This window comes from Sarcophilus harrisii, chromosome 5 (genome assembly GCF_902635505.1).
Source record: "Sarcophilus harrisii chromosome 5, mSarHar1.11, whole genome shotgun sequence".
NCBI classification, from domain to species: Eukaryota; Metazoa; Chordata; class Mammalia; order Dasyuromorphia; family Dasyuridae; genus Sarcophilus; species Sarcophilus harrisii.
The window spans coordinates 252,328,175-252,347,175 of record NC_045430.1 but is presented as its reverse complement, the minus strand read 5'-3'; the positions used below and the strand labels follow the sequence as shown (position 1 = coordinate 252,347,175).

Below are 19,001 nucleotides of genomic sequence, written 5' to 3'. Positions count from 1 at the left end.
AGAGGGAATTGAAAAGGAGAAGAAGATGCTAAGCCGGGTGCTGAGCTCTGAGAAAGGAGGCTTAGAATCAGGGAGTTCCTTTAGAAACTACAGGGTCACAATTTTGATTGAATAGAAAATTGTATTTGAATTAAATTCAAAAGAGGAGGAAAACTTGAGTGAAGCAGGTAAAGGGAGAAGCTGAAGGTGATACTAGAAAGCAGGGAGTACTCTGACTCCTTCCAGGACTGGCGTGATGGAGGAACAAGAGATGATACAGCTAGAGAGGCAGGAGCATGAAGGGGTAGCTGGGTCTCTGTGAGGGCTAATGGATAAACCCAGAATTTACTTTCTCAGATTCTCCCTCCAGGGATAAAGATCATGACTTGTTCCTGCCTTTTGTCCCACATCACTGGTCCATGGCTCCCGTTATTCTTCAGTGAGGGGACCCATCCAAAGTGCGGGCTGCTTTCCCCTAGCTCTCTAGCTTTGCTGAGTATCCATGCAAGTCATCAGCTTTCCATTGGTTACCCCTTGCAGTTCTTTCATTATTTTGCCCGAAAAGTTAAAGGATCTGAAACTGCATTTATTTAATTAATTGAGGTTTCAGAGCTAGTGGTAATGCAATATCATGTCATTGTATCACATCACTGAAAGCAAAATAAGATGATTCCATCAATTTTTAAAATTATTTAAAAGTGTTATGGATTTTTAAAAGAATTGTTTAATTTATATGTCAATGTACCAATGATCCATGATTTAATCAGCACATGTGCCCTTCTAGGACGCATATCACAGCCCCTCCCCACCCCTTCTAGCTGCTTTCATGAGTTTGGGGACTAAAACAGGGTTCAGCTACTGTGGACAGCTGGTGATCTGGTGATGACCTCTTCTCTCTTAGTGTGGCAGATCCTCAAGTAAAGGACATCCAGAATAGTTTACATTTGATGCCCCTCTGACTCAACAGGCTATGCCAGAGGTTATTCTCCATTATCAGGATATTCTCTAAGAAGGCAGTTTTGTGAGGCAGCTGGGTGGCGCAGTGGATGGAGCACCAGCCCTGAAGGCAGGAAGACCTGAGTTCAAATGTGACCTCGGACATTTAACACGTCCGGGGCAAGTCACTTAACCCCAATTGCCTCAGCAAAAAAATAAAATAAAATAAAAGAAGTAGAAGACTGTGGTGGTCACCCTTCAATCATCATCAGAAGAGGCCTTTGGGTTGGGAGGGCTTAATTTTGTATGTCCTTTCCCTTCCATTTTAGAATAGCAAAGTTGGACTGACACTAATTGATATGGACACAAAGTTAGTTGACACTAACCATTCTTTATGACCTCGGTTTCCTCTTCTGCCAAAAAAAAAAAAAAAAAAAGAATTGGATTAGAGGATCTCTAAATCTCTTTCCGAATCCCCCAATTGCTTCCTCCCTTCTCTTCCCCGACTCTAATAATAATCTATAATCATAATCCTTAAAGGTTTCCAATTATATATTATGACCTCATTGTGTCTCTTATGTGGAGATACTGTAGTAATTATCACTCTCATTTTACAGATGAAGAAACTGAGACTCAAGCAATGAAATAACTTGCTCATAGTCTAATAGGCAAAATTCAAGTGTCAAAGATGAAATTTAAACTAGTCATTTCCTCATTCCATATCTAGAGGTTCATCCAATTCCAGGGCATTAAAACTGTGATTAGGAGACCCAAGTCCAGCAAATCCAGCTGAGTGATTTTTTTAAAGTCATTTTTCCTCTCTAAACTTTAATTTTGGTTTTTGGTTTTTTTAATCTGTAATGCACAACATATCTCCCAGGGTCCCAGTAACAAAATTTTACATGCCTTGAAGCACAAAAGAACAGTATGGGGAAAAGGAAAGATCACTGGATTTTTGAGCTATGGGGCATGAGTTCAAGTCGGAACTGTTTTTAACTTCCTATATTCCTTTGGGAAAGACATTTCCCTCCTGCCCACCTTCATTTCTATCTAGTCTGCAAGGAAAGGTTGAATAAATGACCTCTAGGCTCTGTTCTGAGTCTCAATTCTAAGAACCACGTTCTGGGTTCTAACAACGAAGTAAATGGATCACAGAAGTTATGGACACGTTTCCTCTTCTCTTTTAGGAAAGCCGGAATGTCCCGTCCATCCCACCGAGTTGGTGTTTGCTTTGGATCTGTCCCGAGACGTGTCGGAGGAGGAGTTCGATCGAATGAAGGAGATGACTATTGCAATTGTGAACGACCTCCGAATCAGGGAAGGCAACTGCCCTGTGGGGGCCCGGGTGGCTGTGGTCTCCTACAACTCCAAGACCCGGCATCTCCTCCGGCTGTCTGACTCCCGGGACAAGAGCCAGCTGCTGCAGGAGATTAAAGCTCTCCGTTTTGAGCCCTCCTCAGGGGAGAGGGAGATTGGCAAGACCATGAGGTTCGTGGCCCGGAACGTCTTCAAGAGAACCCTTCCCGGGGCCAACACAAGGAAGATCACCACCGTTTTCAGCGCTGACAGGTCCGTGGACGCGTCCTCCATCGTCACGGCCACCATGGAATTCAACGCTCTCGATGTCATTCCCGTCGTGATTGCTTTTAACAACGTGCCTGCCGTCAAGCGCGCTTTCACGGTGAGGGGGGAACCTTCATTTCTCTCTCTTTTTTCCTAAGGCAAGTGAGGTTAAGTGACTTGCCCAGGGTCACACAGCCAGGAACTGTTAAGTGTCTGAGATCACATTCGAACTCGGGGTCCTTCTGACTTCAAGGCTGGTGCTCCATCCACTGTGCCACCCAGATGCCCTGGACCTTCCTTTCTCTGGCACTGTCTTGGACGCAGTGAGAAACCTCCGCCTCCAAAATCAGTGTTTTGTTCTTGATGAGCACCACGAGTCCCTAAGGAAGCACAGGTCTGCCCACAGGCTTCCTTAGGAACAATAGATGCCGTGTATGACACCGTTAGAAAGTCTTTTCCTTGAGAAGTAACATGGCAGAGGGTTAGAGAGCTGCTCTCTGAGTCAGGAAGACCAGGACTTAAATTCTACCTAGGCAAGTCATGAGGCACTCACACTAAAAAGATCCTTTCTTTAGCTCCTAGGCAGCTTAGGCACATCATTCCCTGGTTGTCGAGGCTTTGGGTTCTCCTACTTGTGAAATGAGTGAGTCAAAGATGCAGGATTTAACACTGGAAGAGACCTTTGAGACCATCTAATCTAAATCTTTAATTTCACAGATGAACTTGAAGGCAGTTCCCTGAGGGCAGGAACTGTCTTATTTCTGTATTTGTATCCTATAGCATGAAGTTGTTAGTGCCTAATAAGTGCATTTTCTTATATTCTCTCATGCTTCAAAGAGATACACAGAGGCTCCATTCCTATCTCTCCTACATTGCAGTTTTCTTTAAACTTAGTAATTATTGTTTTTTTATTTTCATTACAACACTGATTATTAATGTTTTATCATAGTATGAGTAGCCCACATTTTAAATACATTTTGCAATTTAGCAAGTTTTTTTTTTCTTCCAACCATATGTTAGTTAATAAACATTCATTAAGCTCCTACTATGTGCCAGCCTCTGTGCCAAGTATTAGGGACATAAAGAAGGGCAAAAGGCAGCCCCTTTCCTCAAGAGATTTACAATCTAAAAGGAGTTGGGGAATGGAGGAGGTGCTGACAACAGTATAAATAGTATCATCATCCTTTACATATAAGGAAATAGAGGCTCAGGTTAAGTGAATTATTATCTGAAATTATACAGCTGATATATGCCAGAGCTTAGAGAAATCTTAGAGAAAAGCTCATTTGACGGTGACTTGAACATGGTCACACAGATATAAAATGGTTTTAGCAAAGCCCGGGGGGTAACACAACTAGTATGTGTTAGAATGGAGATGCCAGTCCAGGTCTTTAGAGCCATGTCTGCTGCTTCCTTTTTCTCTTGTTCTTTGTTATTGCAGGGAAAAGCAATTTGAGAAATGAACTAGAGAGAAAAGGAAAGCTTTGAGTTTTGGTTTTGGTTTTTTTCAAAAATCCTCATGGAATATAAGCTTATGGCGAAACTAGACTAGTTCTAAGGTCCCTTCCATGTCATTTAGTGAAAAGAGTTCTGGATTTTGAATCAAAGGACCTAAATTCAAATTCTGATTTGGGTACTTTACATCCGTGTGATCTTGCATAAGTTTCTTTCCTCAGCTGTAAAATGAGCAGAAGGTAGAAGAGAGAGGCTGAGGTCCCTTCTAGGCCCTAAACACTATACAAGGCTAAAATAGTTGAGAGATATTTTATTTACCATAAGAAAGCAGGAAATCTCTATGCATCTTTCTAATATCCACAACAATTAGAAAGTCAAGGGTCCTTGCATCTCCATAATTCTCTCTAAAGATGGTGAAATAGAAATCAGTCATGACCTGAATAGTATTGAAGTAAATTTCGGTATTTAACGATTTGAAATTATTCCATGATGTTGGACCTTGGGTTGTGAGGGAAATCAAAAATATCTTTGAGCATCAGTCGCCAATCTCTCTTGTATCTTAATGTACTGACTGAGGTATCCACATCAGGCCAGGCTAAACACATGAACTGGGGGGAAAAAACCCATTGGGGCCAACTGTAAGTGATAAGCCAATGAACTGTCAAAGTATGAATCCTTTAAGGGAAGGTGGATTCTCAGCTACCTCTGTATTGCCAGTATGTCTCTACCTCGCTCCTAGTCTAGGCTTCTCTTGGCTGTCTTTAGTCCCAAACCCAGAGAAAAGAAAGTTTCTTGAAGCCAGTGCTTAATTTGCTCCTGTAGCAAAAACATTTGGTATTGATTTTAAACTACTGTATTTTTTTTCACCAAAAGTATGTATCTCTCACTTGTCGATCTCAAAGTGCCTTTTTTTAAGCATAACAAGTAATTACATTAAGATGAATTTTATTTCTGAATTAGCCTTGAATGAACCCTCCAGAACCTTTCATAACCTGAATTCTGAATGAGCCCTGATTAAAGTTGAGAATCCAAATTAAACATCCCGGTCCATTCCACATCTTCATCAGGATAACTCCCATCTGCTACTCCTTAGGAAGGGGCACGGAGAGGGAGAAATTCTCAGAGAGATGTCCCTAAAATAGCTAAGTACTGTCTAGAAGGAAATCAAAGCAGAAGCACATCTAAAAAGTCTTTCTGCTTATAACACGGAGTTGTTTGAAAGGAAATTGCTCCAGAGGAGAAGCTCCCACTAAAGTGGGATTTGAATTTTGAAGGCTTGTCATTTTCTTCAGTAAGTTCAGCAAACATATTCAAACTTGAGAACACCGTTCCAGAGGCTGGAGTCACCCGCAGTGTAGAGAAGAAATGGAATCGGCCTTTTGTAGAGAAACATCACACGTCCCTTAGTTTCCACATCTATGCAGTGGAGATGGTAATAGCAACCACCTTACTGAGCAAACTAATGGAGGTAAAGCTTTTTGTGACCCTAGGATGAGATGGAAATGTTAGCTATAAAGGGTAAGTGGGTAGGAGAGGTATACTGTGTCATGGGAGCTGGGGAACGTGGAGGGAACAGGAGAAACTTCCTTGAGAAAATTTGACCAAAAGTTGGGGTCTCCTCTATCTTAGAGTCACCCATGTGAATAATACTCAGGGTTCATCTCTCAGAGATGGGGGACAAGCCCCTCAGCTGTGTGACAAGGCATGTTCAGCTATGTCTACAGGCATTTATTATCTTCTGAGAATTCAATACAGACAAAAGTAAAATCTCTGACTTTGAGGAGCTAATACTATAATGGGGAGAACATATAAAAGAAACCTTTAAAGTAGGGGGGAGCAGAAATGGGAGAAGTTAAGAAATGTTGGCCTGGAGGTCATGGGAGGAAATCGCCATCAGGAGAGAGTGTCAGGGGCAGAGTGGGGGGGGGGGAAGATTGCTGGGGAATGAGAGCAGAGGGAGGAGAGTAGGGGGGTAGGGGAGTAAAAGCATGAGTAAGTATGTTGGACATGGCTTCAGGACTTGGCTACTCCTTTAGCTTGGCTGGAATACAGAGAATCCAGAGGAGAATAGTGCAAAATTATATTTGTACTATGTACATATATATATGATATACATTTGTAAAATGTATATTTGTACTATATTTTGTAAAGATGGGGGTGGGATGGGAGCAGGATGCCAGATTATGAACTGCTTTAGGGATCAAGTCATCAGGAGGTTGTGGCCATGTATAAGAAAGCTTAAAATGGCAGAAGTATGTCAGGGGTAGGGGGCTCGCTGGGAATTGAAACCAGTAAATCTGTTAGAAAGGTCTTGCAATGGATGGATAGATGATAATAAAGCCCTCTCCTGGGATGGGAGCAGTAAAAATAGAGAAGGGGAAATGAATGCAAGATATATTGTAAGGATATAATAGGTGGGGAGATGGATGGAAGATATATTGTAGAGATATAATTGAAGGGGAGAGAGATGAAAGAGATACTCTAGAGATATAACAGAAGGGGAGACGGGTGGTAGAGATACTCTAGAGACATAATGGAAGGAGAGTCAAATAGAAGAGACATGTAGAGATCAAATGGGCAAGACTTGTTGACTAAGAGATTAAGATTAAGAAAAGGCAGAGTCAAAGATTCCATCCAAGCTTTGACCATGGATGAATGGTGGTACCACTGACAATTCATTTCGACAAACATTAGGCACCTATTGTGAACTTCACCTCAGATTCTTTAAGACAGTATTCTTAACCTTTCTTGTGCCATGGATTTTTGGCAATCAAAGTCAATGGATTTCTTTTCAAAATAGTCTCTTTAAATACATAAGGTAAAATTCAGAGGATTAGAAAGGAAACCAATTGTGCTAAATTATTGATATCAGTTAAAAAAAAAAAAAGTTTATGGGCCCCAGCTGAGAACATCTGCTCCAAGACTGAGTTCAGAGCACTTTTTGATCTGCATTGGGAGTTTCCATTTTGGGAGTTCCATCCTCTGTGATAGGGAAATCATCATTCTGGTACCTGCCCAAAAAACTGCACTTGGTGTGTACAGAGATATCCAATGGACTTTATAAAGATATAAACATCTCCCCAGTTGATCTTGTCCTTACAGAGCTTACAGTCTATTGGTAGTAGGAGGGAAACCAGAAGGAGCAGTAGGTTGGAGGGGCAGGGTAAGAAGGTCCATTTGCAATTTACTGGACTTGGAATTTTAATGAGACATTTCATTTCTTCTCCACTTCTTCCTAAATCCATTCCCTTCTCTTACTGGGTTTCTGAATTATTTAAAATTCTTTGATTTTCACCCTAAATTAAAAGCATGTCACAAAGTGGATTCATGGGAAGCATTTGTTCTGGCTCACACTCCAAAAGGTCCAGCACATCACACAATAAAAATGGCTGTTCTGAAACAGCATAAGGCTCCCCCATATGCTGGCATAACCAGCATTGCTGCTGGTCATTGCTAGTAACCAGAAAGCTGCTCATCAGAAGTTTTCTAATAGTATAGAACAATGTCACCCAGTTTACCCATCTGTAGAAAGTCATCGTGATACAGTGGGTGGTCCAAAAGTCTTAGCGCAGCTTTAAGCATTAATAGTATAAAACCTTCTACATGTAATATCCCACCTGAGCTTCATAATCCCATGGGACTAATGCTACAGGTGTTATGGGAGACCCATTTTAAAGATGAAGAAATTGAGGCTCAGAAAGGTTGAGTGACTTGATCTCCATCACATAGTAAGGATTTGAGGTAAGATTCCATTCCAGGTCTCCTCTCCCCTCAAGGAACCTCCTTTCCATCCTACCACATTACCCTTCCCACAAGGGTCAGCAACATCCTCTTCACAGCAGCCTGTGGCCAGCTTCTTAAAAATGGCCAACTCTATTATCAGCTGAGGGCTGTTTGTGCAAAGGGAAGCCTTTGTTCATAGATTTGCTTGAACTCTTGACATTTCTCTTCATACCTGTCTGGTGGCGGCTACTTATTTTTAGACAATTTTGCTTGCTACATGCTCAGAATTCTGATACAGGGTGGGCCTCTCTATTTTTGTAAATGTTCTGGCTCAGAAACGTGTTTGTGCTTTACATACCTTGATATTTATTTTTATTTTGTTGCTCTTTGGCTAATCCAGGGTTTAACAAAAGCCAAGATGACGCAGGTTTTGTGCAAGCATGCTGGGAAGTTTCAGGACTTTCAAAGTCTGATTTGAGGTTTTTTTATAGAGATTTTCTTGGTTTTTATTGTTATTTCAAGGCTGTCAATAGCAAAAATAATTCTCTACCATGAGTATTTTTAAATTTGCTTGAATGTACCAACAATTGGATCCCCACAATACTTGGAGAAGGTGAGCTAGCCTTGGACCTCAGGCCTCCAGAGCTGGGGCCTTGTGTTGGGCTCTTATAAAAGTTAAGTGAATAATCAAAATGGAGACTCACCTTTTTGCCCACCTCCTCTCATTCCCCTGGCCTGCTTCCATTCCCCTTCTTTCTGGCTTTGCATTGTTTGTTACCCCACCCAGGCCCAAAATACCTCATCCCTACCTCTTCATTGCTCTGGCTTCCTTCAGAACTCAGGTCAAATCTCACCTCCCACAGTTCTTGCTCTTCAGTTACTTCAGTTATATTTGACTCTTTGTGACCCCATTTGGAATTTTCTTGGCAAAGATATAGGAACAATTTTGGTTGTTTTCTTCTCCAGTTTATTTTACAAATGAAGAAACTGAGACACACAGGGTGAAGTGAATTGCCCAGGGTCACACAGCAAGTCAGGATCTGAGCCTGGATTTGAATTCAGATATTTTTGACTCTAGGCCCAGCACTCTATGCATTTCACCACCTATCTTTCCCAATCTCTCCTATGTGACTACCTTCATCTACTTCCATATACATCTTCTACTTACTCACATGTTGCCTCTGTCCTTGAAGGAAGACGGTGTTTTGTTTTGTTTTGCCTTTTTTTTTTTTTTTTCAATCCCCAAGGCTTAATACAATGTCTGGAATACAATAAGTGCTTAATAATTGCTTGTTGATAAGGACTCCATTCTAAACATTAAAGTATTTCATAGATGGCCTTCACAGTCTCAGAAGATCAGGGACTCCAGAAGCCATCCAGCACAGAACTCTTATTTTACAGTTGGGGAAACTGAGAGCCAGGGAGAGTCAGTAATTTTCCCACAGCCCCACAGAAGGAGCAGAGAACGCTAGTTTGCGTTCCTTCCCTAACCACTGGACGAATATCCACTGATTGGGAGCGTGCATAGTAGCACACTCCCAGGAACTCATTCATAATTTTAAATGACTTTGCATTACATTATTCACAGCAGCATCCACATAGATTTGAAAATAGTAATTCCTGCAACACCCGGTTTGTTCAGCCTCGCTCCCCTGATGGAACAGCTGACACTCAGGTGGATCCATAGGCCCATCACCATGACCCCATAGAGAAGCAGCAGATAGCGCTACTCAACTCATCTTCCATCTTATGTAAGATAGCCCGGTGACTGGTGTAGAGTCATCACTTAATAAGTGCTCGTGTTCTGAGTCACATGGGGAGGGGGGAAATGTCCTCCAAAGCAGCCATGGTTCTCAAACATGGGGGAGGCAAGAAAGGTATGGACCAACTGCTCATTCTACCCGTTTGCCAGAATGGTGCCATTTTTTTTTTAAAAGAAAATACCACGGTCTGATTAGTAATACTAACTCCTATTTGGGTTTGGGTGACCTCTACTCTAGATTTCATGACAATTCACTTAGGAAGGCCATATAGATAAGTACCCTCTTTTTATGGGAATCTTTTTATGACTTTTTCAAAATTAAACTGATGGATTAAGCACTGGAGAAGGGACTAACACCCCGAACTTCTGACCCTAAACTAGCCCATCCAGAGAAGCACAAAAGATGCATTTGAAAGATCTGGATTGGAAAGGAAACGCATTTTTTAAGCATTGACTTGGTGTTAAGTACCCAAGATAGAAAGAGAAAATTGGGACAGTTCCTAACTCCCTGAAGTGACTCAATCTTTCTAAGATCTGGCATCTTTATATTTGAGAGGTTAAATCAAGAGGGAAAAGTAACTTCAATAGGGAGCCCTTTCAGAGCACTCAGTGAACTTGTATGAGTGATCTCTCAAAGCTTCCTCACCCAGCAATGACAGTTACAGTGGATGATACCTTTCCTCTGCATTAAGCTGAGGTTTGTAACCTGAGGACCAAGAGTCTGGTTTTTAAAAAATCTATTTTAATGACTGAATTTCAATATAATTGGTTTGCTTTATAATCTGTATTTTATTTTGTGCATCTGAAAGTATTGTGAGGAGGGGTCCATAAGCTTCTCCAGGCACTGCCAAAAGGGGCCAGGACATAAAAAGAGGGTTAAGAATCCTGACTAATGATTAGAACTGCCATTTGCAGCACTTGGTGAATGACACTTGAATTAGCTTAATTAGCATGTGATAGAACCCAACCAGTGTCCCCTCTCTTCTATGAAACTTAGTTCTTGAATTTAAAGAACTTCACGACTGGGGAAAACATGGCTCAGGTGGAGGGTAATTAACCCAAACTATCAAATCGTGGGAATTTTTTCTGTCCTCCCTCCACTTCAGAATCACAGACTTTAGACTTAGAAGGGCCCTTGGACAGGGTGGAGCTCCCTTCCTTTTACGGGAGGAGACCAAGCCCCGGAGATTGGTGCCACAGAGCCTGAGGAGCGTCAGTCATCCCCATGTTTTACTGACTGTCCTCACAGGCAAATTGTTAAATCTCTTTCAGATTTGGTATTGTACCTAGGGGTGCCGCTAGGGAGCACCATAGTGTACAACTCCAGCCTAGAGTTAGGAAGGTTCATCTTCCCGAGTTCAAATCCAGCTTCAGACACTTCCTAGTTGTGTAATCCTTCACCCTGATTGCCTCAGTTTCCTCAGCTGTAAAATGAGCAGAAGCATGATATTGTGGAAATGTGTATAGACAAATTGCATATGTTTAATATATATTCGATTACTTGCCCTCTAGGGGAGGGAAAAAATTTAGAAGAGATTTTGTAAGGGTGAACGTTGAAAATTATCCATGTATATATTTTGAAAATAAAAAGCTTTCATTAAAATAAAATACTAAGATAAAGGAACTAAGAAGGAAATGGCCAACCAGTCTAGTATCCTTACCAAGAAAACCTCAGACGGGGTCATGACTGAAAAGCAACTCAACAAAAGCAAATTAAGTTTGCAAAGCACTTCTCAAATGCTATCTCGCCTTTTCCTCACAACTACTGTGAGAAGTAGGGTGGTTATCATTATGATTATTCCCATTTTACAGATGGGGGCAGAGAGGCAGACAGATGATATTTGCTCACAGTCCCACAAGTACGAAGTGTCTAAGTCCTGACGCTGGTCCTCAAACTTTTAAAATAGGGGGCCAGTTCCCTGTCCCTCAGACTGTGGGAGGGCCGGACTCTAGTAAAAACAATAACTTTAAATAAAGAAACTTCACAGCCCTGGGGGAGGGGGATAATGGTCCTCAGCTGCCGTATCTGGCCCACGGCCGTAGTTAGAGGACCCCAGCACGGTGGGGCTGTGCGCAGCATGGTGCCCCCTAGAAGCCAGCCTCTGAATTGTGCACATCTCACACACTAAGCAGCATCTCTTGGGTCTGTTCCCTGCAGATTGATGACACCGGCACCTTTCAGGTGCTGACCATCCCCCCGAGGGCCGACTACCGGCCGATGCTGAGGAGACTCCAGCAGTGCACGTTCTGCTACGGTAAGAGGAGCCTGAGCTTGCCACTGAGTCACCGCGTGGCGGGGCCGCGGGAGCTTGGCGGGGGGCGCAGGTAAGGAAGATCCCCCCCCCCCCCGGAGCGGCTGCGCTGCAGGCAGGGCCTGGCTCCGCTTGGCTGGCCGCGGCCCAGCACCTCAGGCCAGCTTCTCCTCCCTCTCGCTCTGCCGGGACCCGCCGCGGACCGTGTGATGCTGTTACTAGGAAATGTTTATGGTTTTTAGAAAATCTGCAGTTTATGATTTCCAGGCTCGCTCTCCAGGGAGCTGTAAATGCACTGAATACATTTTCATAACCTGAAACCTCTGCATCCTCCAGAATCTGCTTTTTAACTATTCATCCCCTACATTTGTGCTCGGGAATTTGTGTTTCATCTGGTCGGTCTGGGAGGGACAGAAGCGACTCGCAGAGTCCACGACCCATCATTAGGTGAAACGTGGAATATCCCAATTCCCCAAATAGAACAGATTTTTTAAAACTTGACTATCGGAATCTCGCGACTGGAAGGGGCTTCAGAATCCCCACAGCTGAACAAGAATCCCCAATGGGAGCCGGAAGCCTCTAGCAAGCGGGAACCCACAGTCCCCCCACTTTTCAACCATTTCATTTTGGGGCTCTGATCGTTAGGGATTTTTTCCTCTTACATCACTCTGAATCTCTTTCCCCGAATCTTTGAGTCTCTTCTCTGGATTCTTCCCTCTATAGCCAAGGAAGTAAAATCAAATCCTTCTTCAACGTACCACGGAGAGGACTTGTACCTTCTAATTCCAGTGTAAAGAAGGGAAACCACCACAGAAATGGCTTGGTCTGGTCTGTGAAGCTGAGCCAAGAGGCGCACGGGGCCACGTTCTACTTCTGGGAAGTTGTTGTTTGTCCTTCCTTCTCAGGGAACATAACATCAGGGAAGGGGGATGCCATGAATTCAAGTGAATTGGATTTAAGTGCAATGTCACTTAAGTGATCAGATAGAGATCAGGACGCCTGGAGGTGGCCCGAATGTAGTGGGAGACCTTGGTCTTTTTGAACCAAGGCCTTTCCCAAGCCTCAGTTACTTCCCAGCTAAACTGAATAACCTCGTTCCCTCTGCCAGCTTTCCCGCTCCTCTTTATGGGCTCAGTTCCCTTTTAAAATTCAAGTTCCTTGAGGATGGTCTTGTCATTTGACCATAAGCAGATTCTCTAAAGTCTCTGACTTCCTTCTCCCCCCATCCTGTAATATAAATGGCTTAAAGCTTTGTCTCCACCCAGTTCAACAGACATACTTGTGGAATCAAATCAAATGCTTGCTGGAAAAATAACATTGGCAAGATACAGGGAGGTGATAAACAATAGAATGACAGGTCTCCACTGGGCTTCCTTACTCTAATTCTCTATCCTCTCCCTGTGTTCTCCCTGTCACCCCTTCTTCCATCTCTTCATTCCTTCCCCCCACACCCCCATGTGTTTTGGAGGTGGCTGGAAGCAGCTGAAGTCCTAAAAAGGCAGGAGAGGTAGATTCCGCTGCAGTTCACAGCTCTGTACTTTTGTGAACACCATGGGTCACAGAGCCGACTTGGTATGTCGCACAGTCAGGAATCATTGCGCATCTGTCTAGGGAGGCCTTGGGCTGCAATTTCCTTGGCTCGGATCCTTTTTTTTTTTTTTTCCTCTTCTCAGTCTCTTAGGCACAGAATGAAAGATATTTTGGCTGTAGTTCTCAGCAATTAAAATAACCACATAACTGAACAAATGGACACCCTGCTGTCTCAGAATCATAGCAACAGCATCCTAACTCTGCACAGTGAGAGGATTCTTTTTTTTTTCCTTTTTTTTTTTTTAAATCAGACCATTATACACGGTCATAAAACTTCACTAGATTTCAGCAAGAGAAAGATAATTTGTCCACAGCCATATCTCTAATCAGTCTAGCACCAGTATTAATGTGTGGCATTTCCTATTGCACACTCAGATTGCCCACACTAATTAAACTTTCACCGGCAAAACTTTCCATTGCATTCCACCATAGCAACTGCATCACAGCCATTGACGCGGACTTCATACTGTTTTCTGTGCTTTCCACTTGATGAATGAATGGATGGAAAGTGTTTGTGACTCTCTTAGTGGGTACGGAACACTAAAACAAGATCTGTGGCCCTCAAAAAGCACATATCGTAATAAGGGGGAGTTAGAAGGAGAGGGGGTTGGGGCTGGGGAGGACTTTCAGTTAGTAAATCACAGGAATGGTGAGGAAAGCCATAATCGTGAGAAATAACTGTAACGTGCTCACCAGTCAGGTCGGCATAGATGCCGGGTTGAGTGCTGGAGATGTGAGAGGGCAGATTCCTCTGGGAGGATGGAGGAAAAGAGTAGATGACAATTTTTGGAACATAGCAAACTCCAGAGTGGATGGCCAGCTCCCTAGAAACTTTCTATGTAAATGAAGTCAGCCCCCAAATCTGGCACATCCTGTGACGGAGAAGATCTGAGTGTGTGAGATACCTGCCTATTTTAGCCCATCTAGAGTTAGAGGGATGTCCCCTGTGGAATATATGTGGGAAAAGTGTCTTTTTTTTTTTTTTTTTTTTTTTTTTAAGAGGCTGATCTCACTGTGGGAACATTTCTTCACTAATCATGGAACCCAGTGGGGAGGGGGGACAGATGGGATTTGAAATTCAGAATAAATCAAGTGGACCATCAAGATCCAGATAGAAATCACATAGGAAAGAAATCAGAATCTCTTTCATTCCCTCAGGCCTTTTTAATGGACACTTTTGCCTAGGACAGCAGAGGGCTCCAACAGATACACCTGTACTATGTAATTGCTGATATTATCTATTTTTAAGTCCAGTTGGGTTTCTTGGGACAAGTCTATGAGTTTCCACAAGACTAAGGTTAGAGACTCCATTTTAGTAACAGTAATAATCATTTTCCTTTGCAGACAGATGCAAGCCAGAAGTTTCCTGTGAGGAGGCGAAACCCCCAGCGGTCCCATCCTATATAGATGCGGCCTTCCTTTTCCAAGGTTCCCGAGATGTGGGAAGCGCCGAGTTTGAGGATGTGAAGGCTTTCCTGAAAGCAGTCTTGGACAACTTTGACGTGGCCTTTGAACCCGAGACCTCTGCCGTTGGGGATCGTGTTGCACTGCTGAGTCATGCTCCTCCGGGCTTTGTCCCAAATAGCCAGTCAAGCCCGGTCCGGACGGAGTTCAACTTCACCACCTACAACAATAAACGCCTGATGAAGAGACATGTGGAAGAATCGGTTCAACAGCTAAACGGGGAAGCTTTCTTGGGCCATGCCCTGCAGTGGACAGTGGACAATATCTTTACAGGCACCCCCAACCTGAGAAAAAACAGAGTCATTTTTGTGGTATCTGCTGGAGAAACAAGTTATTTGGACAAGAAAGTCTTGAAGAGAGAATCTCTGCGGGCCAAATGTCAAGGTTACGCCATATTTGTGTTCTCTCTTGGCTTCTCACACAATGACGAGGAGCTCGAAGAATTAGCAAGCCTCCCCCTCGATCACCACTTGGTCCAACTTGGCCGAATTCAGAAACCAGACCATGGCTACGGGGTGAAGTTTGTGAAATCCTTTATAAACTCCGTCAGACGTGAGTACCTCATTTGTTTCATTAGTGTTCATGAAATGGCCCTGCAGGCAGCCACGCAGTTGAGTGTCTCCTTGATGTCCTCTGGGGGAGCAGATGTCGGGGACGATGGGAAGCACAGGCTTTGGAACGTTTTGTGTCCGGCTTGAGGGGCCTGTGGAGAAGGCGTCACCCCGGCAGCTGCTCCCCCCCGCCTTGGTCTATGTGGAGCAGCAGGGCCGGGGAGAGTGGGAGGTTACAGAGTGTGATTGAATTATGGGCTGGAAACTTGTGCCATGTAACATTAGCAGAGCGCTCTTTGATGGAAAATGGTGTTTCATCAGTGAACACCAAAAGTTAGTGCCAAAAAGAAATAAGCAAGGCTTGGTCTTGTGTTGGTTTAAGATTCTAAGGCAGTCTCCAAAGGCAGCCTTCTGTCCGTCAGAATGAACTGTTGCCTTACCAAAAGGCCTCGGGCTTTTGTGGTGCCAGTAATCACTGCGACTTGTACTCATGAAAAAGAAACACAGACCATCTTTTCTCACTGAATTTGCCTTAAAAGCATGACTTCAATATTTAAATATAACTTGGAATTAAGGGTCTGTGACCTTTTTTGGGTGCCATAGACCCTGTGGGCAGTCTAAAGAATCATGATTTTTAAATAATTTAAGAAAAGATTAAGTTCACAGACCCTGTGAAATCTCCCCACAGACTTCTTGGGGAGTCCTAAGGGTGCATGATGACCTTGGGACTTTGAGGACCCTAGGTTAATGACTTAGAGGATGAAAAACAGCTGCAGAGAGTGTGACTAAATAAACTAGAAGTCAGAATCTAAGCAATTCAGGCTGCGCCCTGGGGGTGGTCCAGACACAGAATGTCCAGGCTGGAGGGGAACCATCTAACCCACAGCCCTCTCTAGAATCCCCAACAAGTGGCCATGCAGTCTCTTTTGAAAGACCTCCAAGGAGGGAGAGCCTACCATTCTGCAACACAGCCCCTTCCTCCTCTAGATGGCCTCAAATGGTGGAAGCGTCTCCTTATTCTGTGCATATACTTTCCTTTTTACAATGTCTACCCATCAATCCTTGTTCTGTCCCCGTCCAAGTCCAATATCATTCCTCTCACACCTGGTACCTTTCAAATCCTTATCACATCTCCTTGAGCTTTCTCTGATTCTTTCCTTATTTTATCAAAGAAAAAAAAATAGAATGATTTACCAGAGAAATAGAGAGATGGGGGTAGTAAGCTTGCTGACCTCCAAGCCAGGGAGGTACAAGTTCAAGTCCTGATTCTGAGACATGTTGGCAGTGTCACTCTGGGAAGCAACTCAACCTGTCAGTGATCTCGGCCAATTTCCCAAGCCGTAAGTGGCAAAGGGAGTTTGTTACCTAAAAATGCCCTATATCAAGGGAAATCACATGTAGTGGCTCAATTACTCAAGAAGAAAGAGCTTGATTTGAACCTAAAGCTCTCTGCTCCATGGGCAGTGGTGCCAAGAAAATGTTCATAGCTTGCAACCCTTGGGATCGATATCGGGAATGGGAATTTCACAGGCAATAGAGATACATGCTTTAGCTAAAGAAGGATCTGAGATTTTATTGGACGCATTGGCGCTTATACAGGGTCAGCATCGGCCACATGTTGAAAAGATATTCACTTAATAATTTAGAGGATTAGATCTGAAGACATCCCTGCCTCATGGGGCAGTGCTGTGGTTAACTATTATGACCAGGGGTAGTGTAAATGTTGAGCTCAATGAACCATCTCTGCAAAAAAAAAAAAAAAAAAAGAAGGGAAGGAAGGAGGGAAGAAGGAAGGAAGGAGGAAGGAAGAAAGAAAGAAATATAACCTCAGCTACTCAACATAAGCAAGATATATGTGAAAGCAATTTGCTTCCCTTTGGAGAGAGGAGTGCAGTAATCATGTCGCCACCCATCTGGCTCACAGACATCTGGCACGTTCAGCGCTCTGGAACGTGAGCTGTGGTTCTGGAAGGGAGCAAAGCCTTTGCACTAAGAAATCATACCAGAAACCCATACACTGGGCTGAACTTTACTTTTTCTTACCACATAATTCTAAGTCAGGCAAGAAAAGCCATTATTAAGTTCTTACTGTGCTCTGTGTACTGGGAGTTAAACTCTAGGATGTAAAGAAAGACAGCACCTGTTTCAATCTTCAAAAAGCCCAGTGGTTAGAGTTCTGGGCCTAGACTCAAAAGGACCTGAGTTCAGGTCGGTCTTGGTTTCTCGATGGGTGACCCTGGGCAAGGCAGTTAATCTGTTTGCCTCAGTTTCCTCAAATGAAAAATGGAATAACAATAGCACCTGCCTCTGGGATTAGTATGAGTATCAAATGAGACTTTTGACTGTAAAGTGCTTAGGACAGACCCTGGCATAGAATAAGTGATATATAAATGTTAATTGTGATCATGGCGATGGGGGAGATGGCACCTAAGTGACTGGGTACATATGAGATTTATGCAGAAGTAAGAAAGGTAACCTGAAAGGCGCGGCTTTGAGGGAGGGAAGTTTTTGTTGATGATCAGCCTTATCCAACGGTTTGTGACCCCCTTTGGGGTTTTCTTGGCACAGACTGGAGTGCTTTGCCATTTCATTTTACAGATGAGGAATGGAGGCCAGCAGGATAAAGTGACTTGCCCAGGGTTACACAGCTAGCAAGTGTCTGAGGTCGGGTTTGAACTCAAAAAGATGAGTCCTCCTGAACCCCAGCCCAGCACTCTATCCACTGCATCACCCAGCCAAGCCTAATGATAGGGGAAGGCCTCTTGCAAAAGGCAAGATTTGAGCTGAGTTTTGAAAGAAGTCAACAACACTAGGAGTTGTCCGTGAGGGGATTCCAGGCATGGAATAGAATAGATGCGAAGGCAGAGAGGCACAAGGTGAGCCTCCTGTCCGAAGAGAAGTGCAAGTAGGCTAATATAAGCTGGCTCATGGAGTACACGCAGGGGGGTAAGGTGTAAGAAGGCTGAGGAGGTAGGAAGGGACCAGGAGATAGAGATCCTGGAAGTAATAGGGAACCCCTGGAGCTCCTTGAGCTGAGGGGGCTATGAGCAGACAGAGGCTTTAGAAGAATCACCACAGTCATGAAGTGGAGGGTGAATTAGTGGGGAAGGGTTTTAAGTGGGGAGAACACTCAGAAAGCTGTGATATAATAATCCAAGGGAGGGGGCATGAGGACCTGAACTAGGCTTGTACCTCATGAGCAGAGAGAGGGGGACACCCGTGGGTGACACTGAAAAGATAGCTAAACCACTGCCAAATCTTCTCATTTCTATCTGAGGTGAGAATGGGGAGTTGAGGATGGCTGTCAGGATTATGAGGAAGGATAGCAGTGTCCTCAACAGTAACAGGGCAGCTGGGAAGATAGTAAGGTTGGGGAGGGGAGATGGAAATGAGCTCTGTTTTAGACGTGGCTTATGAGATCACTCAGAGATCATTAATTCAATTTAGCAATTAAGAGAGTTGTTCATCCCACCAGTTTCATTTTGATCCTGTAGAACAGGAAAAACTACAAAATATCACCGGGATTGGTTCATTTAGAGATCAGATTCTTGTTTCATTAGATTTTCCTTTCATTTCCACTTTTTTGTTGGGCTTCTGGTGGAATTAGCATCCCAACTGAAACTTATTGAGAAGTTGAGATCTCATTGCGGTCTAATGAAAAGAGAACTGGCTTTGAAGCCAGGAGCCTTGGGTTGGGATCTGAGCTCTGGCCCTTGCCAGGGCTAT

At 43.6% G+C, this 19,001-nt stretch overlaps 1 protein-coding gene across 1 annotated transcript in view; it reads left to right on the top strand.

Moving 5' to 3' along the window:
* The window catches only part of COL6A6 (collagen type VI alpha 6 chain), a 128,995-nt gene that overhangs the window by 103,963 nt on the left and 6,031 nt on the right, over nucleotides 1-19,001 (top strand). Inside the window, exons 33-35 of the mRNA XM_023505163.2 lie at nucleotides 2,103-2,596; nucleotides 11,577-11,673; nucleotides 14,605-15,276. Coding sequence (XP_023360931.1) covers nucleotides 2,103-2,596; nucleotides 11,577-11,673; nucleotides 14,605-15,276 — 1,263 coding nt within the window. The remainder of the gene's footprint in view (nucleotides 1-2,102; nucleotides 2,597-11,576; nucleotides 11,674-14,604; nucleotides 15,277-19,001) is intronic.